Source organism: Jaculus jaculus, chromosome 6, assembly GCF_020740685.1.
Source record: "Jaculus jaculus isolate mJacJac1 chromosome 6, mJacJac1.mat.Y.cur, whole genome shotgun sequence".
Taxonomy (NCBI): Eukaryota; Metazoa; Chordata; class Mammalia; order Rodentia; family Dipodidae; genus Jaculus; species Jaculus jaculus.
Window position 1 is genome coordinate 153,047,340 of NC_059107.1, and position 23,710 is coordinate 153,071,049.

Genomic DNA, 23,710 nt, shown 5'->3' on the forward strand with positions numbered 1-23,710 from the left:
GGGGTGTGGTGGCGCAGGCCTTTAATCCCAGCACTCAGGAGGCAGAAGTAGGAGAATCACCGTAAGTTCGAGGCCAGCCTGAGACCACAGAGTGAATTCCAGGGCAGCCTGGGCTAGAGTGAGACTCCACCTCAAAACAAAAAGAAAAAGAAAAAAAGAAAGGAAAACTGCACAAAGGTGCCTGATATTCCTCACAGCCTTCGGCCATTTTTGCGCCTCTGGGGCGGGGGCGGGGGCGGGGGCGGGGGCGGCGTGGGGTGAGGGGCGGTGGGCACGCCACACCTTCCTTCTCAGTCAGAAATTTCGCGCCAAATTGGTCCGCGCACAAAATGGAGCCCGGAAAGAGGCGGGATGTGACGTCACGAGAGCCACAGCCAGTCATCTTCGACAGCCGGCCTTGGAGGCGGGACTTTGTGGAGTCAGAGCGGTCCAATCGTTGGCCGCGGGGCTCGGGCGAACCAATGGGAGCGCAGAGGCCGCGGCGTCCGAAAGCCGGGTCTCGTTTTTCCCGCGAAAGGCAGCGGCGGCACGGGAACGTGGAGGTTGGTGTCCCGAGGGCGTGTTTGGGGTCGTGGGACGGCGGCACGGAGTGAGGAGGGGACCCAGGCGTCCCGGGCAGGGTCGCGACCCGCTGCAGAGCTGTGTCTCCGCGCCAGGTGCAGTCATGTCGGGCTTCGACGATCCGGGCATCTTCTACAGCGACAGCTTCGGGGGCGACACCGGCGCCGATGAGGGGCAGGCCCGCAAGTCGCAGCTGCAGCGGCGCTTCAAGGAGTTCCTGCGGCAGTACCGAGTGGGCACCGACCGCACGGGCTTCACCTTCAAGTACAGGTGCGAGCGCGGGAGAGGAGCGCCTGTCACTCCCGACAGACACCGCACGGACGGGGAGACCCTAGAGGGGACCCTTTGTGGGTCACCCCAGGCCACAGCTTTTGTACATTTTGCACCTTAAATTAACCTCGCAGTGAGTCACCCGGTAGGTGGGCCACCAGTACTCCAGCCAGAGCTACTGCGCTCTTTGGTACTTTGTCCAGGTCTAGTCTCTTGTCTCCTGGGCTTCCGTGTGGTGGATGGCTTTCATAAGTTTCAAGAGAGTCAGGTTCCCTGTGGTGCAAATCCCTGAAGGTGCACTTAGGATTCCCTTTGCTTATTTCATGTTCTTACCCTTGTGCCTTCATTGATTGAGCACCTGCTGTGTGCCAGACCCCATGTGCAGTGCTGGCTTAGTCTCCGGGACGCCTGAGAGAGACATCATATGGAGTTCCGTGTTGTCCTTGTTTTTTCGAGGTAGGATCTCTTTCTAGCCCAGGCTGACCTGGAATTCGCTGTGTAGTCTCAGGGTGGCCTCGAGCTCATGGCAATCCACCTACCCCTGCCTCCCAAGTGCTGGCATTAAAGGCATGTGTGTGTCACCATGCCTGGCTTTGTCCCACTTTTTGCTGAGTGACTTTTAAATGCCAAATTTATCTGTGCTTCCGTTTCTTCATCAGAAAGTTGAGTAAACTACTGGGCATGGTGGCATACTCTAATCCCAGCACTTGAGAGGCAGAGGTAGGAAGATCATTGTGTGTTCGAGGCCACCCTGAGACTGCATAGTGAGCTCCAGGTCAGGCTGGGCTAGAGAGATACTATACCTTGCAAAACCAAAATAAAAAAAAAAAAAAGAAGAAGAAGAGAAAAAAGGATGAGTAAACTCATTTTTTCCTCTAGGATTTCATCCAGCAGGTGGTGGTATTCATTCCCCATGTGCCAGGTCCTAAGCCAGACACTGAGAGACAGACATGAATACAAACTTCTTGGGGCTGAGGATGTAGCTCGGTGGTAGAGTGTTTACCTAGCAGGAGGAAGGCAGGCCCTGGGCTCAATTGGCAACAAGACCACAAAAAAAAAAAAGGCAAGCTTTTTTGTTTTTAAAGAAATTCTCAAGGGCCCAGGAGGTAGCTAATTTGGTAAAATGCTTTCCATCAAGCAGTTGGCCTGAGTTTGATCCCTAACACTCAGGGACAGTACTGTGAGTGCCTGTGATCCTTCCGCTGGGGAGGTGGAAATGAAAGCCCCAGGGTTTGCTGGCTGGCAAGCTAGCGAGCTCCAGGTTCAGTGAGAGATGTCAAAAAATGTAGGGGCTGGGTCTGGTGGTGCACACCTTTAATCCCAGCACTTGGGAAGCAGAAGTAGTTTGCTGTGTGTTCGAGGTCACTCTGAGACTACGTAGTGAATTCCAGGTTACCCTGGGCCAGAGTGAGACCCTACCTCAAAAAACCAAAAAAGAAAAAAAAAAAAAAAAAAAAGGGAAGGGGCTGGGGAGATGGCTTAGTTCTTTTTTTTTTTTTTTTAAATTTATTTATTTGAGAGCGACAGACACAGAGAGAAAGACAGATAGAGGGAGAGAGAGAGAATGGGCGCGCCAGGGCTTCCAGCCTCTGCAAATGAACTCGACGCGTGCGCCCCCTTGTGCATCTGGCTAACGTGGGACCTGGGGAACCGAGCCTCGAACCGGGGTCCTTAGGGTTCACAGGCAAACGCTTAACCACTATGCCATCTCTCCAATAGCTTAGTTCTTAAAGGCACTTGCTTGCAAAGCCTGCTGGCCTGGGTTCAGTTCCCCAGCTCTCATGTAAAGCCAGCCATAAAAAGTGTCTCAAATGTCTGGTGTTTGTTTGCAGTGGCAAGAAACTGGTGCGCGCACACACACACCTCGTAAGTCAGGTGTGAGGCGTGAATACATTCCAAGTGGTAATCGCAGTGGGGATGGCGTTGGGGAGGACTCCAGCGGGGCTGCAGTGGGAGGTGAGGGGAATTTGAGGTGTGGAAGTGCCCATTGTGGAAGGTATTCTAGGTAGAGCAACTGCTTGGCAGAGGCACAGGGCACGCTCTTAACAGTGGGTGGCTTTCAAGGTTAGACTGGCATTGTGTTGGCTCCTGGACATAAATAAGGTCCCTTCAGGATTAGGGCGGATATAAGGGCATAGGGCCTGAGATGCACTGAGGCCTGGGAGCAGGTTGTGATCAGTGGTCCCCAAATACGTGCCATGGGATGTTCTGCATAAAGGGTTTGTGTGGTGGTTGACAAGTCATGGGGCTGTGCTGCCTCAGAGCATTGAAGGTTGAGGCTTCTTGTTCCCTTTTAGTCTGCACAGCGCTTCCCCCCAGACACCAAATGGCCTGTATATCCATGACCTCACGGTGCCTGACACTATACCTACACAAGACCATCATAATAGGAGGAAAAGATCATGACATCAGAATATAAAAGAGACAGATGGGGAGGGGATATGATGGAGAATGGAGTTTCAAAGGGGAAAGTGAGGGGAGGGAGGGTATTACCATGATGGAAGTTGTTAATAAAAAAAAAATTGAAAAAAAAAAGTACATTGAAGGCTCTGAGGTAACCTGAAGTGAAAAAAAAAGAAAAAAGAATTTTAGTTCTTCTACCATCTTAACACCGTGGACTCCTTCCATGGGCCCTTCTTGGCGATGCCTCTGTTGGCTGTCCCTCTGTGGTGCTCAATGAAATGGCCTGGAACAGTGGCCTGGGGATGTATGGGAATGTAATGCTGACCGTGTGGTTTCCTCCCCTGCACCGCCCCCCCACCCCCCATGCTACCCGCTGCAGGGATGAACTCAAGCGTCATTACAACCTGGGGGAATACTGGATCGAGGTGGAGATGGAGGACCTGGCAAGCTTTGACGAGGACTTGGCCGACTACCTGTACAAGCAGCCAGCCGAACACCTGCAGCTGGTGAGTGGACCCAGCCGTGAGAGCCCCCGAAGGCTGGACCTGTCTCTGCCCCATCTACAACAGCTTGTGGCCTTCTTCCTTCCCAGCTAGAGGAAGCTGCCAAAGAGGTGGCTGATGAGGTGACCCGGCCCCGGCCCGCTGGAGACGAGGCGCTCCAGGACGTTCAGGTTATGCTGAAGTCAGATGCCAGCCCTTCCAGCATTCGGAGTCTGAAGGTAGGTGTGCCGAGAGGCCGGTTGCAAAGGTGGCGTGGCTGCTGCATAGTGTAAAGGGCTTTTGAGACAGGCAGCCTGGGGCACTACTAGCTGTGTAATGCTCAGCAAGGCTCTTGAGCCCATTCACTTCCCCCTCTGCGTTAACTACCCCATTGGATCAGTGTCCTCGGCACACAGTAGAGTTGAGTCTTTGAGAAACGACAGGGAACTCCACCGGAACTATCCATGGAGACACTGAGAAACCTGTGAACCACTGTAATATTAGCACTTGGAAATGCAGCAAAGACACAAAGTGTGTAGGGGGCTGGAGAGGTGCTTGCTTGCAAGGCCAAAGGATCCAGGTTCGATTCCCCAGGACCCATGTAAGTCAGATGCTCAGGGTGGCACACGCATCTGAAGTCAGTTTGCAGCGGCTGAAGGCCCTGGTGCACCCATTCTCTTTCTCTCAGATAAATAAATTAAAAAAAAAAATTAAAATGTGGGCTGGGCATGGTGGCACATGCCTTTAATCCCAGCGCTCGGGAGGCAGAGGTAGGAGGATTGCCTTGAGTTCAAGGCCACCCTGAGACTACATAGTGAATTCTAGGTTGGCTTGGGATAAAGCGAGACCCTACTTTGGAAAAACCAAAACAAAAACTGGAATCTGGGTCCCTGCCCCGGGTCAGTTCTCGGTGGTGCTGTGCAGCTCCACAGAAGTTACTGTTGGCTGGGTTCCAGGTCTCCTGCCTCGTGCACTTTAGTGAAACACAGTTTCCTTTATGTCCCCCTCCACCCCACTGTACCACAAGGTCCTTGCAAGCCAGGGCTGTGTCTGAGGTGCCTCGACATGCCGTGTCCAGGTAGCCTGGCATTAGTGGATGTGCGGGAAAGCGAGCTGAACCAGAGAGCTGTGGCTCTTCCCCTGGCCCCGTGCTACCTCCCCCAGACCTTGCCCGGCCGTTCCTCGCCACCTTTCCCAGGTTCCCTGGCTCCCCTTGACCCCTCAGTCTCCCCTTGTTACAGTCGGATGTGATGTCACACCTGGTGAAGATCCCGGGCATCGTCATCGCTGCCTCCGCCGTTCGCGCCAAGGCCACTCGCATCTCCATCCAGTGCCGCAGCTGCGGCAACAGCCTCAACAACATCGCCATGCGTCCAGGCCTGGAGGGCTATGCCCTGCCCCGGAAGTGCAACACGTGAGTGTGCAGCCAGGCCCTGGAGGCCACCACCCGCACTGCTTGTTAGGCTCACTGGGAAGGGCCTGGTGGCAGGAACAGGCATGGGCTGTGGACTGAGCACAGTGTCCCTTCACACGAGTGAGCTTTGTCCCTCCTAAGATGCCCCAAGAGCCTGCATAGAGAACCACCCAGGCTTGTCCGGGAGGAAAGAGTCAAGGGCAGTGAATGTACCTGGACTCTTATAAGGATTAAAAACTAGGGCTGGAGGAATGGCTTAGTGGTTAAGGCATTTGCCTGCAAAGCCAAAGGACCCAGGTTTGATTCCCCAGGACCCACGTTAGCCAGATGCACAAGGGGGCGCACATATCTGGCAATGGTTTGTAGTGGCAGGAGGCCCTGACACGCCCATTCTCTCTCTCTCTCTCCCTCTTTCTGTCAAATAAATAAGTAAAAGCTAGTTTGCTGGTCCAGGTCAAGTGTGCCAGCCATACTGGACAAGAACATGGCTACACCCCTCCACTGAGTGTATTGTCCGGGGCTTCAAGGACAAGGAGTGTGGCCTTTACAGAACATCACATGTTTTCTGTTTAGTTCTTAGTAGGAAGTGCACACCCCGACCTTGAGGGCTCCATGTGCTCACCCTGCTGTTCCTGGTTCTCTCTTCTAGTTCTCTATCAGCCTCCACCCTGTCTGAGGCACATCCCGCTTGTCCATCCCTCCCCTGGAGCCACCTCCCTCCCTCCTGTCCACCTGCACCTCCCAGTTTGTTCACCCTGCAGCTTGGTGGCTGGCCCCTCTGTGGTCTGCCTTGGCTCTTGCTGACCCCACCACACTGCCTCCTTCCTAGTCCCGGGCTACACTGAGCACAGCCCAGCTTGGGCCTGTGCACTTACTGTCCTCATTGCCTAAAGACCCTTTCTTCAGCTGGGGAGGTGGCTCATTGGTTAAAGTAGCTTGCTTGCAAAGCCTGCTAGCCTGGGTTCAATTCCTCTCTTTTAAAAAAAAAAATTATTTTTTTAATTAAATTTTTTTTTGTTCATTATTTATTTATTTATTTGAGAGTGACAGAGATAGAAAAAGAGACAGAGAGAGAGAGATTGAGAACGGGCGTGCCAGGGTTTCCAGCCACTGCAAACGAACTCCAGACGCGTGCGCCCCCTTGTGCATCTGGCTAACGTGGGTCCTGGGGAACCGAGCCTCGAACCGGGGTCCTTAGGCTTCACGGGCAAGTGCTTAACCGCTAAGCCATCTCTCCAGCCCTCAGTTCGTGTCTTCTGGCGCCTCACATAGCTCACATGTGTCTTCCTCACCCTGTTGCCCATTTGATACACATACATCTGCTTACTCTGACCTGCCTGATAAACTTTCATAGCATTTACCTGCTAGTGTACTATGCAGATATTTGCTTATTTTTTATTTTTTAAGATTTTATTTATTTGAGAGCGAGAAAGAGGCAAAGAGAGAGAGAGAGAGAGAGAGAATAGGGCTTCCAGCCACTGCAAACGAACTTCAGATGCATGCATCTCCTTGTGCATCTGGCTTACATGGATACTGGGGAATCGAACTGAGGTCCTTTGGCTTTGCAGGCAAGTGCCTTAACCACTAAGCCATCTCTCCAGCCCCTATTTATTTATTTATCTTATTTTTGTTTTTATATTTTTATTTCATTAACAACTTCCATAATTGTTAACAATATCCCATGGTGGCACAGAATAAATACTTATATTGCAAAATATGGCACTGTGCATAGCAAAATTATTCAACCAATACAAGATTTAATCAGGGCAAACATCAAACTCTGTACAGTCCAACAACTCTAGTCAGTAAAAAAGTCTCAGATAATTCTGACCAACAGCAGGTCTCTGGAGTTCCAATTCTGCCCCTCTAGCTATTTTTTTATTTTTATTTTTTATTTGAGAGAGAAAAAGAGGCAACTAAAGAATGGCGAGCACCAGGGCCTCTAGTTATTGCAAATGAACTCCAGGTGCATGTGCCACCTTGTGCATTGGGCTTACATGGGTAGTAGGGAATCAAATCTGGACCCCTGGGCTTTGCAGACAAGTGCCTTAGCTGCTAAGCCATCACTCTAGCCCGATATTTGCTTATTTTGTGTTCTCCTGAGGAGAATTTGGCCCCATACAGGGACTTTTGGTCCTGTGTCTTCCCCTTAGGTCCTTCCCGTTGCTTATACCCAGCCCTGCTTTAAATCGCTGACTCCGGGGGTGGATGAGCCTCACCTTTGGGTTCTCAGAATACCTCTGGTGACTCCTTCCTCCCCTGCCCAGGGAGCAGGCTGGGCGCCCCAAGTGCCCGCTGGACCCATACTTCATCGTGCCGGACAAGTGCAAGTGCGTGGACTTCCAGACCCTGAAGCTGCAGGAGCTGCCTGGTGCAGTGCCCCATGGAGAGATGCCCAGACACGTGCAGCTGTACTGTGACAGGTGAGGTGCCATGGGCGGGGGGGGGGGGCGGTGGTGGTGGCTGCATGGTGGCACCTCGGAGGAGGCAGGGAGGCTTTGGGTCAGAGTCCCTGCCTTTCGCTCAGGTGCCGTGCGGGTGTCTTCTGGGGTGGGGTGAGGGGAGGACGGGACAGCTGGTGTGCAGACCTTGCTCTGCACCTGGTGCTGCTCTCCAAAGGCTTCCTCGTCCCTCAGTTCCTCATCTCCCCACAGTCTGCAGGGCACACCAACTCCCATGCTGTGTGGGGGAACCATAACCGGCAGAGGTTAGATCAGTGACCTAGTGCATGGAGGAGCTGGGCCTTGAGCCTGTGCGGAGGGCTGTGCTCATCTAGGGACTATTTCTGCAGTCCTTGGCAGGCCCAGCCAGCAAGTACACACATGAGCAACCAGCAGCGGAGATAGTTCCTGCCTGCTCCTCCCCACCCCTTCCAGGCTTCCTGCTGGACATTTCATACATGTGTGAGAGAGAGAGAGGTAGAGAGTGAGAGGAAATAGGTGCGCCAGGCCCTGTAGCCACTGCAGACGATCTCCAGACGCATGTGCCACCTTGTGCATCTGGCTTACATGGGTCCTAGGGATTTGAGCCTGGGTCCTTTGGCTTTTCAGGCAAGCGCCTTAACCACTAAGTCATCTCTCCAGCCCTCAGCATCTTAGTCTTTTTTTTAAAAAAATATTTTATTATTTATTTATTTGAGAGAGAGAGAGAGAGAGAGATACAGAAATAGGCAGAGAGAGAGAGGGTGGGCGGGTGGGCACGCCAGGTCATCCAGCCACTGCAGACGATCTCCGGATGCATGTGCCCCCTTGTGCATCTGGCTAACGTGGGTTCTGGGGAATCGAATCGAGGTCCTTCGGCTTTGCAGGCTAGCGCCTTAACCGCTAAGCTATCTCTCCAGCCCCAGCATCTTATTTTTTTAAAAAAAATATTTAAATTTTTATTCATTTATTTGAGAGTGACAGACAAAGAGAAAGAGGCAGAGAGAGAGAGAGAGAATGGGCATACCAGGGCCTCCAGCCACTGCAGACGAACTCCAGACACATGCGCCCCCTTGTGCATCTGGCTAACATGGGTCCTGGGGAATTGAGCCTTGAACCGGTGTCCTTAGGCTTCACAGGCAAGTGCTTAACTGCTAAGCCATCTCTCCAACCCTAGAATATTTTTTAAAAATAAGCCGGGCGTGGTGGCGCATGCCTTTAATCCCAGCACTAGGGAGGCAGCAATAGGAAGATTGCTGTAAATTAGAGGCCACCCTGAGACTCCATAGTGAATACTAGGTCGGCCTGGGCTAGAGTGAGACCCTACCTCGAAAAACCAAAAAAAAGAAAAAAAAACTTTAAAAAATCTGATAAATAAAATTTAAAAAGGGGCTACAGGGCTGGAGAAAAAGCTTAGCCTTTAAAGCACTTGCCTGCAAAGCCTAAGGATCCATGTTCGACTCTCCAGATCTCATGTAAACCAGACACACAAAGGTGAGGCAAGCGCAAGGTTGCACACCAGCATCTTATTTTTAACAGAGGAGAAATAAAAGCTAAGAGCCACATTGACTGGTCTGAGCTCAGGGAGCTTGTTGAGGCAGGAGTGGGGGCAGCTCTTGTAGAGAGTGGGCGAACATGAGGGGGAATCCTGAGGGGTAAGAGGAGTCACACCTTGAGCCAGCTGCGCTTAAGATGGAGATGGGGCTTCTGAAAGGTGGGGGCAGGCATTGAGCCTCCCTTCCAGTAGCAGAACACCCGCCCTCTTGAATTCAGTGAGGGTCAGTCCGCCACTAATGCTATGGTCCAGCAGCTCCAGTTGTGGGGTGGAGGGGTAATGGGGCGAGGGCCCGTCCTCTGGGCCCTGTGGGGATAAGGCCGGCTTGGGGGTGATTCTGGGGGGAGAAATGCTAAGACAGCGATGTTGTCCCCGCCGGGATTTCACTTGCTTTTGTTTCTTCCCCTGGGCTCCTCTCAGGTACCTGTGTGACAAGGTCGTTCCTGGAAACAGGGTCACCATCATGGGCATCTATTCAATCAAGAAGTTTGGCTTGAACTCCGGCAAGGGCCGGGACAGGGTGGGTGTGGGCATCCGGAGCTCCTACATCCGGGTCCTGGGTATCCAGGTGGACACAGATGGCTCTGGTGAGTTGGCTTTGGGATCCGGGCTTGACCTTGCCTAAATGCTGTGTTTGTATACCTCCCTTAAGGGAAGCTCATTACCTCATGAGGTAGCCAGGCATTTTTGAATTGTTCATATCTGTAATAGGATGTTCTGTTCCCTTCTTTCCTTCCTTCCTTCCTTCCTTCCTTCCTTCCTTCCTTCCTTCCTTCCTTCCTTCCCCCTTTTTCTGGTAGAGATGGAATCTGGAGTCTTGGGCATACTATGAGAACATTCTACTACCACTGAGCTATATCCCTGACTCCAGGGTGCTCATTTTTATAGTCAGCAAAACATCTATTGCCCCAGAGCTTCACCCACCGGCCCTAGTTGTGGCTCTGGCTCGGAGGGTGTAGTCTAAATGCAAGATCAAGAGTATAGGACTCACCCCCTGACAATGGGCAAAGAAACATCTCATCGGTGGTGTTATTCTTGTATCATTAGGGGGCATAAAAGATGGAAGTCCTTTGTTCATCCTAGCTTGATGCCTGGCTTGGTGGCCAAAGCTGTTTCATGCCTAGGGCACAATCCTGCCACTGCTGTATTCTGTTCGAGTCTTGGAGGGAAAGAATGAAGCACTAGACTCAGATCACTTCTTGAGGCTCAAGGAGTTAGTGGGTTTTTTTTTGTTTTTTTGTTTTTTTTTTGTTAATGCTGTGTTGCAAACCTTGTGATTATTCTGAAGCAAGCTCCTGAGTGATGTGCACGCACATTAGCATAGAAGTCATTGTAAGGTTCTTCATGTCCAAGGCATGCTTTTGTTTATTTGCTTTTAAAGAGTCAATAGTGAGCTGGGGCTCGGTGGAAGTCCTTGCTTGGCACACACAAGGCCTTGGGTTCTGTGAGGGGTGTGATAGGGCACGAGCATGCCAAGCAGTTCATTAAAAACCTGGCTGCCGTGGAGCTGGTCATGACTGATGACACCTGTCACCCCAGCCCTTGGTAGGCGGAGGCATGGGGATCTGCAGTAGCAATCCCTGCAGGGTTATAGCCAAACCCTGTCTGTCTCAAAGCCCAAAGACAGACTCCGGGAGCGCTGACTGAGCCACAACTGGCTTTCCGAAATGAGAAGCATGGATTACCCAGACTTCATCGTGCGTTCGTCCGTTCGTGTGTATTCAGGAGCCCAAAGTGGCTCCAGCTCACTTGCGGCAGGGGTGTTCTTGAGGGGATTAGTTGGCCCCTGTCTTGGCTTTTCACCTAAAGTTAAAAAGGAAAGGAAAATTCATAGCTCAGGGCTATTAGAACAAATACTTGGCAAGCATTGTAAAATCTGCCTGATATAGTAGAAGTTAGTAGATTGTTTTTTTCTGGGTTCAGGGGAAAAAAAAAAAGGTGCAGGTCTTATGCTGCATTTCAGTAGCCAGAAACAGAAGTAAAGTGGATGGAGGCTTGTAAGGCAGTCAGGAACTTAGGGTCTGGCTGGGGAAATAGCCCTGGGGATGGGTTGATGGTTTTCCTGAGTGAGGCTGTACTGTCCTGCTACTGAGGACCCTGCCTGTGGGGGTTACTGAGTGGGGGCCAGGCTGAACAGTGGGCTGAGGAAGGGCACCCTTCACTCACTCTGCCCTGCCTGCCCAGGGCGCAGCTTTGCCGGGTCCGTCAGCCCACAGGAGGAGGAGGAGTTCCGTCGTCTGGCCGCCCTCCCCAATGTCTACGAGCTCATCTCCAAGAGCATCGCCCCTTCCATCTTTGGGGGCATGGACATGAAGAAGGCCATCGCTTGCCTGCTCTTTGGGGGCTCCCGGAAGAGGTGAGGGGCCTGTTGTTGTGGGGAAACAGGCAGAGATTAGGAAGGTATTTGCTCTGGGCATGTGGGTGAGGCTTGCAGCTTGCCCCCATGCTACGCTCTGCAGTGTGCACGGCCTGTGGGCACCGCCTGCCCTTCCTTTCCAGCTGCAGAGAAGGCTTAGGCTGGGTTGCTTGAACACAGCCCCCGGTGCCGTTTCCTTACTTCGCTCTTTGAGGCACGCGCCGCCCTCCGGTCTTAGATCAGTCCTGCCATGGTCCCTGACTTCGGCCGGGCATGAGCACACAGGCCAGGGTCCCCATGTTCCCATGTGTTCTGAGACTCTTGGTTGGGCTAACTGCCAACCAGTCAGGCAGTGACCAGCCAGTGCCTCAGCCCTCGAGTGACATCTTAATCTTGTCTACCTGCCCGTCCTCCCCAGGCTCCCTGATGGGCTCACTCGCCGAGGGGACATCAACCTGCTGATGCTGGGGGACCCAGGAACAGCCAAGTCTCAGCTGTTGAAGTTTGTGGAGAAGTGCTCTCCAATTGGGGTGAGTAGTTGGGGACATCCTCTGTCCCACTGGGAAAGAGGGCTGCAGGGCTGAGCACCCATGGTTCTGGCTCTCCTGAAACTCTTCCTCATTCCTCTTGGCTGTGTCAGGTTTGGCAGGAGGAATGGGAGGAGGAAGGAACATGCATGTAGGTTGGGAGCGCGGGTCATAGACCTAGACAGAGAATCAGACTGGGTTTACATCTCCACCTGGCCCGTGGTCACCTGTGGACTTAGGACAGGTCCTTTAGCCTCCCTGAGTGTCAGCTTATCCACGTGCTAAATAATGACATTGATAGTGGTAATAGTCCAGGCCCAGGGAAGTGCTTGCGATATATCTACTCATTCAGTCCTCTGCTCAACTCTGGTAGGTGCTGTCACCTCATGAAACAGTGACGTGTCTCCCTCAAGATTCTGTTGTCAGGGAGCTAGATTTAGACCAGAGGGAGAGCCTGGGTGATGAGCCCAATCCCCTGGCATATTGACAAAGGGGTCTGGGACAGTCATAGTGGGGGAGGATGTGGCTGGCCAGTGAGCTGTGCAGGGTGTGTGTGGTTGTGTTTTGGATACAGAGAAGGCGTGCCTCGTCCACATTGGCACTGTCCCATAGAAAGAATACTTAAAACTTGATGCTGAGTAGAATGACTGGCACATGGTAGGCACTTAATACCTTAGCTAGGATGGGTGGATGGATGGTCCCAGTGGTTTTCTTTTTTCCTTTGCCTCAGGTTCCAATGACATTATAGTAGCACAGCTGGTCATTCACTTGTCAAAAGAAAAAGTTAATTTTGTAAACTTGTTTATTTGAGAAAGGGAGAAAAAGAGAATGGGCATATCAGGCCTCTAGCCACTGCAAATGAACTCCAGACACATGCATCACCTTATAAATCTGGCTATGTGGGCCTGGGGAATTGAACCTGAGTCCTTTGGCTTTGTAAGCAAGTGCCTTAACTGCTAAGCCATCTCTGCAGCCTTCACTTTAAAAAAAAAAAAATTATTTTTATTCAAGGAGAGAGAATGAGAATGAATGAGAGTAAGTGCTCCAGGGCCTAGCGCCATTGCAAACACACTCCAGACACATGCACTACTTTGTGCATTTGACTCTGGTGGGTGCTGGGGAACCCCAGCCAGGCATTCAGGCTTTGCAAACAAGCATCTTTAACCACTGAGCCATCTCTCCAGTCCAGTCATTCGCTTTTTAAAAAACTAGTTAGCTGAGCATGGTGATGCACACCTTTAATACTAGCACTTGAGAGGCTTAAATAGGAGCGCCATGAGTTCAAGGCCAGCCAGGGCTACAGAATAAATTCCAGGTCAGCCTGAGCTAGAGTGAGATTCACCCTGCCTCAGGGGTGTGTGTGTGTGTGTGTGTATGCGCACCAGGGTCTCTTGCCAGTGTAAACAAATACCAGATGCTTGTGCTGGGGTATTGAATCTGGGCCAGCAGTCTTTGCAATCAAATGCTTTTAACCAATCTCCCCCAGCCCAATATAAACAATTGTTGAAAGCTGGGTGTGGTTTCCGGTTAAGATGGCAGCATAGGTACCACGCCAAAGCAGCCAAGGGGGAAAAGCCAAAAAAAAAACAAACCAAAAACCAGCAAAATACACACCTTAACTAAAAAGTGAGGTGTATAGTAAATTGAAACTGCAGCAGAGAAGTAGGAGAAAAGCTGGATGTGGTGATGTCGTCCTTTAGTCCCCAGCACTTGGGAGGCAGAGTTGGGAGGGTCGCCATGAGTTCAAGGCCACCTTGAGATTATGTAGTGAATTCTAAGTCAGCCTGAGCTAGAGTGAGACCCTGCCTCCAAAAAATAAATCAGTAAAAATAAATGGACAATTGTTTGTGGAATGGAATTGTTAAAAGAATACTTGGCATGTCTGTTGTTAGTACTGTCTGTGATCTCTGTGTGTCATTCACTATGGGCATCTCAGCTCGGACTTGGTGCATGTCAAGGGTTCATTGTCAGCATGTGGCACACAGGTCTTCATAGATGACAATGGATTTGCAGCGGGGTTGGGGTGGGTGACAGCCAGGATTCCCACTTCAGCCCAGAAGCCAGCTTGAAGTATGTCCTCTCCTCTGGGGTGTCAGTGGTTCTGTTTACAGCGCTTGCTGAGGTTCTGGGGAGGCGTGCTTCTTCCCCAGAGGGAGGCGTTCTCCTAGAACTTTGGAGAGTTACTCTCCTGAGCCCTGCTTCCGTATCTACATATCCTAGAACACCTAGAGCAGACTGGGGCCCAGGGCAGCCTCTCCTTCCAGAGGAAAGAGCCCCTGGCTGGGCTTGAGTCCTGTGCTCTGCAGGCAGCTTTGAAGCCATGGCCCTGTGGATCTCTTGGCTTTGGGGTGGAAGCGTGGTATTGGGTGATGACGCCTCCCCGCCTCCGTCCCCAGGTGTACACGTCTGGAAAAGGCAGCAGCGCTGCAGGCCTGACAGCCTCTGTCACGCGGGACCCCTCCACCCGCAACTTCATCATGGAAGGTGGAGCCATGGTCCTGGCTGACGGCGGGGTTGTCTGCATTGATGAGTTTGACAAGGTGAGTCGGCCACATACCCTCAGCGGTAGCAGACACCACCTCTCACTTGGGATTTGTGTGCTGTCCCTGGGCTTACCATTGTGGGATAACTTTGGAGAGTTACCCTCCTGAGCCCTGATTCCATATCTACAGATCTGGGAGAGTGTCAGGTGTGGTACGGTGGTATAGGTGGTGTAATCCTAGTGCTTGGGAGGCAGAGGCCAGAAGGATTATCTCAAGTTCAAGGTCAGCCTGAGTTATATGGCAAGACCCTGTCCCCAAAAGAAAAACACCAGGGGGAGTGAACCAAACAAGCCATGTGGTCAGATTAGAAGTGACCTAGGCTGCTGGCTGACCCAGAGCCTGCCTGGAAACTGCCTGTACCTCTGCTGCCATTCTCCTTCACCTGGGCGAGGGGTCTGAGAGTCTGTCTCTCTGGCTCAGATGCGAGAAGATGACCGCGTGGCAATCCATGAGGCCATGGAGCAGCAGACCATCTCTATCGCCAAGGTGAGTGCCCAACCTGGCAGTCCTTAGGCTACTGTGGTGGGCTTCACCAATCCTGTGTGCCTAGGACTGTGCTGGCAGTGGCAGAATGCGTGTGTGTGTGTTGGGGGGGGTAGGTGGGTGTGGTGTGTACACGTGCACATGTGAGGAGGGAGAAGCCAGCCCAGGGTTCTTGGTCATCTCCCCCTGCTTCTCCCTCCTCAGGCCGGGATCACCACCACCCTGAACTCACGCTGCTCTGTTCTGGCTGCTGCCAACTCAGTGTTTGGCCGCTGGGATGAGACGAAGGGGGAGGACAACATTGACTTCATGCCCACCATCTTGTCCCGTTTTGACATGATCTTCATTGTCAAGGATGAGCATAATGAGGAGAGGGATGTGGTACGTTCAGGGCCGGGCGGGTCACTCTGGGCAGGCTCATGGTCCTGGGGGCGGGTGGCCAAGAGGCTTGGCCAGGAAGCTGCTGAGGGTCAGTTAGGCTGTTTGTGGGAAGCCTACTGTAAGATGGTGGTGGTAGTGGCCTGTGGGGTGTTGGAGGGGTTCTGAAGTCCTGTAGCCTGGCCCTGCTTCTGCCCAGAGGGAGATGCTGTGTGATTTGAGGCTGGGCTTCAGTCACGGATATCTAGAGCAAAAATGTTGGCATTTGGCTATAAGTTCGAGAACCTCAGCTTGGATTAAGTTTTGGTTGTGGTGCTGGCATTCAAACCCAGAACTTTGCATGTGCTGGTCGACCGCCTACCACTGAGCTTTTCATATTCACCCCCAGTGCTGCTTAGTAAATTTCAGAAAGAAAAGAGCTCAGTGGCCGATAGAAGTCCAGAGGTTCAAGGCCCAGGGGGACCGTGGTTGTTGGCCAGCCCTGTCTCTGCCTCTGCCTCTCGTCTTCCATGGGTGGAAGCTTTTTTCTTGGGCAGCTGCTCTCGTGCTGGTAAAGACAAAGCAAGCTTATGTCACCTGGTGGTGTAGGCCTGTCATCTCAGCTACTCAGGAGACTGAGGCAGAAGGATCACAACTTCAAGGGCAGCCTGGGCAATTTAGACCCTGTCTCAAAACATATAACTCAGTGGTAGAGCACTTAGCATAGCCTGGCTTCAATCTCTGCTGTCCCCAGAGCAAAAGGGAGATCACTGTTGTAGCTTAGCTAGTAAGTGAAACCCTCTTCAGTTGTAGCAGACATCCCAGGATAGCCTTAGGTGTGGGTGGACAGGCCTTGGGTTGGGGTAGCTGCTTAGAAAGGGCCAGGGCCCTATCAGTACTTCCCACTTGCCAAACCTTGCCTCGTGAGGGCCTGTGGCTGACCCAGCGTCTCCCCTTCTCCCCAGTTGCTGGCTAAACATGTGATCACTCTGCACGTGAGCGCGCTGACCCAGACACAGGCTGTGGAGGGCGAAATTGACCTGGCCAAGTTGAAGAAGTTCATTGCCTACTGTCGAGCGTGAGTGCCGGGGGAAGGCCGTGTGGGAGAGGTCACTGGCTTTCCTGGTTTGGTAGCCTGGTCCCCCGTTCCACTCCTGTCACTATGGCTCTTTGCTTCAATTTCCCCATCTCTGGGAGGGTAGTTTTCAGATGGTCTTGCAGACCCACCCCCTAAAGTCTGCATGCAAGGATATTGTGGATGTGAGCTCCGCTGTATGACCTTGGGCAACCTTTCTGAGCTTCAGTCTCCCTGGGATTTTCGTTTTTAACAATTGTTTTTTTGTTTTTTTGTTTTTTCTGAGGTAGAGTCTCATTCTAGCTCAGGCTGACCTGGAATTCCCTGTGTATTCTCAGGGTGGCCTCGAACTCTCGGTGATCCTCCTACCTCTGCCTCCCGAGTGCTGGGATTAAAGGCGTGTGCCACCACACCTGGCACTCTTTTTCTTTTTAAAATTAATTTATTTTTTATTAACAACTTCCATGATTGTAAACAATGTCCCATGGTAATGCCCTCCTTCCCCCCACTTTACCCTTTTATTTTCCTCTTTTTTTTTTTCCACTTTACCCTTTTAAAGTCCACTCTCCATCATATCCCCTCCTCCTGTCAATCAGTTTCTCTTTTATTTTGATGTCTTGATCTTTTTCCTCCTATTATGATGGTCTTGTGTAGGTAGTGTCAGGCACTGTGAAGTCATGGATATCCAGGCCATTTTGTATCTGGAGGAGCATGTTGTAAGGAGTCCTACCCTTCCTTTGGCTCTTACATTCTTTCTGCCACCTCTTCCTCAATGGACCCTGAGCCTTGGAAGGTGTGATAGAGATATTGCAGTGCTGAGTACTCCTCTGTCACTTCTTTCCAGCACCATGATTCCTTGTGAGTCTTCCCAAGGTCACTGCCATCTGAAGAGAAGGTTCTCTACCAAAAGTGAGAGTAGCATTAACATGGGTATGAACATTAAGAGAAGTATTTACTGGGCAGTTTGATGAACATAGTATATACACTTAGCCAGACAGCAGCAGACACTATACCCCTAGGGGTCATGACTACCCCTGTTGTAGGTTTTCAGTATCAGGGATGTATTCCCTCCCAGGAAGTGGGCCTCCAGTGCAATTCTCCCTGGGATTTTCTTAAGGACTACACACTATGATGAGGTGATTGGCACTTCCCTATACCATGTCAGTAGTATTTAGGACAGCAGCCATCACTCATTACAGTGGTAACCATACACATGGTGTTTCTCCATGTCCAGCCTTATTGAGTGTGTTGTACATAAATGGAGGTGAACTTCCTCAACACCCAGGAGACTAGACAGTTCTTTATAGGGGGATGCTGGATGCCGAGGCCCGTGAAAGTCAGGTAGCTTGGGGTGGGTTCAGCTTTGGGAGTAGTGGAGCCTAGCGCCTGCTCGGGAGGCTGCTCTTCACCACCATGCCAGATTCCAGGTTGTCTGTTGTCTTCTAAAGGTCCAAGCCCGGCCAGGCGTGGTGGTACACACTTTTAATCCCAGCCCTTAGGAGGCAGAGGTAGGAGAACCGCTGTGAGTTTGAGGCCAGTCTGGGACTAGAGTGAGTTCCGGCTCAGTCTGGGTTACAGTGAACACCTTACCTCAAAATAAATAAATAAATAAATAAATAAATAAATAAATAAATAAATAAATGGGCAAGCAAGCAAATAAATAAATATCCAAGTCTTGAGGAGAACTCTGATCTGATCCATGGCAGTTAAGCGGGTCTTGAATTTAGCCACCTCTGCCATGGTAAGTGGGCAGTTGTTGGGACCCAGCAGTCCCTGAATCTTTGTCAAGGTTTTCAACTTTTTTTTTTTTTTTTTCCTAGGTAGGGTCTCACTCTGGTCTAGGCTGACTGGAATTTTAACTATGTAGTCTTAGGGTGGCCTCATACTATCGGTGATCCTCCTACTTCTGCCTCCAACTCTTGAGTCCTCAGAGGCTTGGCCCATGGGTATGAGTTGGGGAGCCCTGGACTCCAGTGTCCCCGGTGCAGTAGTCCTTGGGAAGCCTTGGAGAGCTTTCTCGTCTCATCCTCAGCACCCCCCTTCACTTGGGGGTGGTCATCTGGCCAAGAGGTGGAGGAGCAGGTAGAGGCAGCTGCTGACCACACCTTCCTGCACCACCTGACTCGGGGTGATGTCTCCGTCCAGCTTGGGCTGTGTGCACATTTATGGGGTGGAGGACCTGGAGCAGGCTCAGAAGCCTGCCACCTGGTGGGCCACCTCCTGCTGTGTGCCATGGTTCGTAGTTTTTGGTGGGACAGTGTCCACCTAGTGGCCAGGTGCCACACTGCAGCCAGTAGCAGAGGCAGTTTTCGTCACCACACATGGTTGCTGAGAGGGGTAGGGGGTCTGGTCCATCCCCCCCCCCCCGCCCCATGTTGATGCCTGCTCCCTCCCTGCAGGCAGCTATGGTGTGGTGAGAAGATGCATTTCTGTAAGGCAGCGGAGGGCTGGGGGCAGTGTGGGTACTGCAGGATTCCCTCCTGGCCTCTTGTAACTGCTCCTCTGCCCCGCAGGAGGTGTGGCCCCCGGCTGTCAGCAGAGGCGGCCGAGAAGCTGAAGAGCCGCTATGTCATCATGCGGAGCGGGGCGCGTCAGCACGAGCGGGACATTGACCGCCGCTCCAGCATCCCTATCACCGTGCGGTGAGTGGGACGAGCCTTCTGGGAGTGTGCTCTGGGGGTGCCCAGTCCCCTCGCTTCTCGCTTTGGTCTGGCTTCCTCCACTGGGAGGCTGCCTGTGGGGAGGGGAGGATTGAGTGAAGGTCCAGGCCTTGGTCCCGGTCTGTGGCTCACTGCAGAGAAATTGTTCTTCTCTGGGTCTCACTTTTTCCTAGTGCTTAACCCCCCACTGCTAGGACCTTACAGAGACAGTACAGGGAGTAAGAGCTGGGGCCTTCCTGGGTTGAATCCTGCCTCCAGCACTGATTTGAAGTATATTTAGATGTATATAATGGAAAACACACATAAAGTAAGTTGGGGTCAGGTGTGGTAGTGCATACCTTTAAATCCAAGCACCAGGGAGGCAAAGGTAGGAAGATTGCCATAAGTTTGAGGCCAGCCTGAGATTGCATAGTGAGGTCAGCCTGGGCTAGAGCAAACCCTACCTCAAAAAGGAGGGGGGGGGGTTGGAGAGATGGTTTAGCGGTTAGGGTGTTTGCCTGCAAAGTCTAAGGACCCAGGTTCAATTCCCTAGGATTCATGTAAACCAGACACACAAGGGAGGTACATGCATCCTCAGTTCGTTTGCAATGGCTGGATGTCATGGCGTGCCTATTCTCTCTCAAAATGGATTTTTTAAAAAAGTAAATTGGAAGTTATTTCATTGTAAAACATCTGGAGGTAGGCAGCTTGTGGTTTCTCAGAGTTGTCGGCCTGAGGTCCATCTGGACTACCCCTACGCTTGTCCTCAGTCCCATGGGGCTGCTGGGATTCCAGCCATCACCTCTCTGTTCCAGGCAGCAGGTCAGGTGAGGCAGGGGGAAGGGCTAACTTTCTAAAGGCACTTCTGACATTCCCACCTATGCTGAGGTTTAGAACTTAGTGGACACACCTTGGTCATGCAGATACACCTGGACGCAAAAGAGGCTGGACATGTCCTAGCAGGCTGCCGGCACGAGCTGGGAAAACTGAGTCCCATCACTTTGAATGAAGGGTGATGGGGTAGGGGGACGGCCGAGAGTCTCCCTCTTGTCCTAACCACCGTGGTGTTGGGAAGGTCAGGAAGGAATCAGTACCCACTTCACTCACAGGCAGCTGGAGGCCATCGTGCGCATCGCCGAGTCCCTCAGCAAGATGAAGCTGCAGCCCTTTGCCACCGAGTCTGACGTGGAGGAGGCGCTGAGGCTCTTCCAGGTGTCCACGCTGGACGCTGCCTTGTCTGGCACGCTGTCAGGTGAGCAGCTGCTGGGCCGTGGCCTTGGGTGTGTTGGCAGCCCGTGCAGTGCTGCGGGTGGTAGCATCACCCCTCCCCCACCCCCCGCTTCTCCCTGGCTGTTTTTCCCCAAGGTGGAAGGAGGCAGCTCCTTTCCAAACTCGGTCCCGGTCCTCTCGGGAAAGTAACTGTGGCCCTGCCAGTGCAAGGAGCCCGGTGAGCCTGGGCTCAGGACCATTTCAGAGCTTCCGAGTCGTGGCTGTATTCTCCTCGGTGGTCACCTGTGCAGGGGATGTGGGCTGCTGTCCTCCCCTTTCCATCCTGGAGATGGGCCCCGCGCTTCCAGAGCCGCGTCCATGGTGTCTGATCACTAGTCTCCACAGGAGGCATCCTCCCAGCCCCTCCGCCTGGTTCCTGCCAGCCTTCCACACCTTCTTGTTTTTTTATTTTTTAAATTTTATTTTTCAAGGTACGGTCTCATCCTAGCCCAGGCTGACCTGGAATTCACTGTGTAGTCTCTGGGTGACTTCGAAGTCACGGCGATCCTCCTGCCTTTGCCTCGCGAGTGGTGGGATTAAAGGCGTGCGCCACTGCACCCGACTCTCCAGCAGCTTCTTGAGACGGGTAATGTGCCCGCCTCTTCCGGCAGGTGATCCAGGCTCCCCCTTTGCCAGTCAATCCCTGCCCTCTGGGTTCCCATTTCCTCATTGCTGAGGAGACAGGACAGGTACAGGTAGTGAAGGGGTGGTGATGGCAGAACCAGGTGTGCCAGAGAAGGAGCAACAGTGCTTCCCACTGGATTATGGCTGACCTGTGCGAGCTGAGGGAATGGCTGGCTGGGCATGCGGTCGGTGTCAGTTCGCGGGGCAAGCAGGGAGACCTGCCGCTGTGGGCATGGCTCTTGCTTTTCAGATTTCCCCCAAGATCTGGTTCCCAGGGAGGCCTGACTCTCCCCTCCCCCCCCCCCAGGTCCTGTGTACCTCTGTGGCAGAGATCTCCTTTAGGAAATTGCCCATGGCCTAAGCGGGCAGGACCTGTGTGTCAGATCTCACCTAGCTTTCTTGTAAGCAGCTATTGCCCAAAGCATGCACGTCCTTCAGCGCCCTCCAGTGGCTGTTCCTCTGGTCACAGTCAAAGCAAACCTGTGCAGAGGCACACAGGCCCGTTGCATCTGGCCTCTAGTTACTCCCCTGTGTCCCTGCCATCTGGCCCTGGCACCATTGCACGGGTCAGGTGCATTCTGCCTTTGTGCCCTTTCCCTGGGACATTCTCCCCATGTTTATCTGCTGTCTTCCTCGGGCATTCCCTCACTGCCCCCCAGCACACTGTTCCTTCTCTTAATTTTCTCTCCTGCCTCTGGCCACTCCTTGGGTCAGAGGCCGCCATCTCTGGGGTTCCCAGTGCCTGACCCCCATTGCCTTCTTGCCCACAGGCGTGGAGGGCTTTACCAGCCAGGAGGACCAGGAGATGCTGAGCCGCATCGAGAAACAGCTCAAGCGCCGCTTCGCCATTGGCTCTCAGGTGTCTGAGCATAGCATCATCCAGGACTTCACAAAGCAGGTGGGTCCTCCGTGCCCGTTGTCCTGTGCCCAGGAGGCCAGCACTGCGGTGGGTGGGATGGGGTGTGGCGCCTCCTTCCTTAGGGTCTTCAGGGGTGGGGTGTTTCGTGTGCTCCATGAAGGGAGGAGGGAAGTGGAGGCTGGGTTCTGGAAGGACCACTTCCCAGTTTCCCCAGCCCTTCTCTGATTCTCCCATGATTGGGTGGGAAGGACCAGAACTGGGTGGTGGGTCTGGCAGCTTGTGGGGTCGGGATTACTGAAACCACACAGAGGGGCTAGCCCTTCCAGATGCCTGGCGGAGCCTGTGGCTTCTGGTCTTGGCTCCCTGTCCTGGCACTGTGGTGGCTTCAGGCCTTCTTTGTAGGTAAGCAGACTGGGGCTTAAAGAGACTGAGAGATGGCAAGAACATGTGACTCTAGAGAGTCACAGGGACTTAAATCCCAGTTCATTTAATTGTTGTATGGCTTGAAGCAAGCGACTTAGCCTTTTGGTGCCCATTTCCTGTTTTTTTAATTAATATTTTTATTTATGTATTTATTTGAGAAAAAGGGGCAGATAAAGAGAGAATGGGCATGCCAGGGCCTCTAGCTACTGCAAACAAACTCCAGATGCATGCCCCCCCCCCCGTGCATCTGGGTCCTGAGGAATTGAACTGGGATCCTTAGGCTTTGCAGGCAAACGCCTTAACGGCCAAGCCATTTTCCCAGTCCCTATTTCCTGTTTTGTACAATGGGAATGAGGTGATGCCTTTGAAGACTGTACCTTCCTGGTATAAGTCATCGGGAGGTGGAAGCCTTTGTCCGTTGTAAGGGTCTTGGTGAGCAGAGGGTGTGGCGGCGCCTTGGTCCTGGCGGCCCCTCCTGCATCTCGCCTGTGCTCCCTCCCCTCCCGCAGAAGTACCCGGAGCACGCCATCCGCAAGGTGCTGCAGCTCATGCTGCGCCGGGGTGAGATCCAGCACCGCATGCAACGCAAGGTGCTCTATCGCCTCAAGTGAGCCGGTGCCCGTCGCCCTCCAGGAGCGGCACCACTGTCCCCGCACTTCCTGCGCCCCCACTGCTCTGGATGACAAGCTACCTGTTTGCCTCTGTGTCAGTGCTGCCTCCCTTGTGGCCTGTAGCTCAGTTGGCCTGACTGAAAGTGAGATGCATTTGTGTGCCCCTCCCCTGCCCCCTTGGCAGGGTGGCCTTGGGGCTTGGAGCAGGCTCAGGAGCAGATAGGGTCCCTGGCTGGTGCTCTGTGGGGGGCTCCTGGCTGTTTGGCTGTGCTCCAGCTTCTCATGTCAGGGAAATTAAACAAGTCCCTGTGATGTGTGTGGGGCTGACCTGCCTCAGCTGTCCTCCTGCAGCACCTGGGACACGTGAGAGCTGGACATTCACTGAGCGAATCTGCCTCAGTTTCCCAGTCAGCAAACAGTGACACTGCTTAAGGGTTGCAGCGGAGTGCATGAGACGAGGGGCTGAGATTCCCCAGGCCACTTGCTTCGGGTGCCGCACTCACGCTGAGCACTGGGCTTATCAGTGCAGTGGGGAGGACCAGAACCCAGCCCACACGCTGGGAGTTGCTGGGAGCAGCTGTGTTCGAGGAAAACACCAGCATATCCATCCTTGCTTTTCATAATACCAAAGTGCTACTGAGTTTTTGTTTGTTTTTAGAAAACTGAATCCAGGGCTGGGATGGCTTAGAGTTTAAGGCACTTGCCTACGAAGCCAAAGGACCCAGGTTCGATTCACCAGGTCCCATGTAAGCTAGATGCACATGGTGGCACATGCGTCTGGAGTTTGTTTGCAGTGGCTAGAGGCCCTGGCACACCCATTTCTCTCTCTCTCTGGCTCT

The 23,710-nt window shown here is 52.7% G+C and overlaps 1 protein-coding gene and 1 non-coding gene across 2 annotated transcripts; both read left to right on the forward strand.

The window, feature by feature from the left end:
• The first annotated feature begins 471 nt into the window (after positions 1-471).
• Mcm5 (minichromosome maintenance complex component 5) lies at positions 472-23,623 on the forward strand. The gene is made up of 17 exons (XM_004650259.2): positions 472-542; positions 657-831; positions 3,614-3,740; positions 3,827-3,955; positions 4,958-5,130; positions 7,398-7,553; positions 9,526-9,692; positions 11,290-11,461; positions 11,880-11,991; positions 14,385-14,528; positions 14,952-15,017; positions 15,219-15,395; positions 16,337-16,449; positions 18,960-19,088; positions 20,195-20,337; positions 21,749-21,876; positions 22,770-23,623. Exons 2-17 carry the CDS (start codon positions 665-667, stop codon positions 22,869-22,871), a joined length of 2,205 nt encoding a protein of 734 aa, XP_004650316.1. The 5' UTR covers positions 472-542; positions 657-664; the 3' UTR covers positions 22,872-23,623.
• On the forward strand, positions 10,095-10,238 carry LOC123461969. Its single transcript, XR_006638012.1, has one exon. It is a non-coding gene; the product is annotated as a small nucleolar RNA SNORA48 (small nucleolar RNA).
• Positions 23,624-23,710: the final 87 nt, after the last annotated feature.

Excerpts from the sequence above, each read along its gene's own strand:
- Mcm5 (XM_004650259.2), top strand. The coding sequence starts at position 665 with ATGTCGGGCTTCGACGATCCGGGCATCTTCTACAGCGACAGCTTCGGG. Across the intron at positions 19,089-20,194 it reads AGCATCCCTATCACCGTGCG|GCAGCTGGAGGCCATCGTGC; the intron begins GTGAGTGGGACG and ends CTTCACTCACAG. Across the intron at positions 21,877-22,769 it reads TCCAGGACTTCACAAAGCAG|AAGTACCCGGAGCACGCCAT; the intron begins GTGGGTCCTCCG and ends CCCCTCCCGCAG.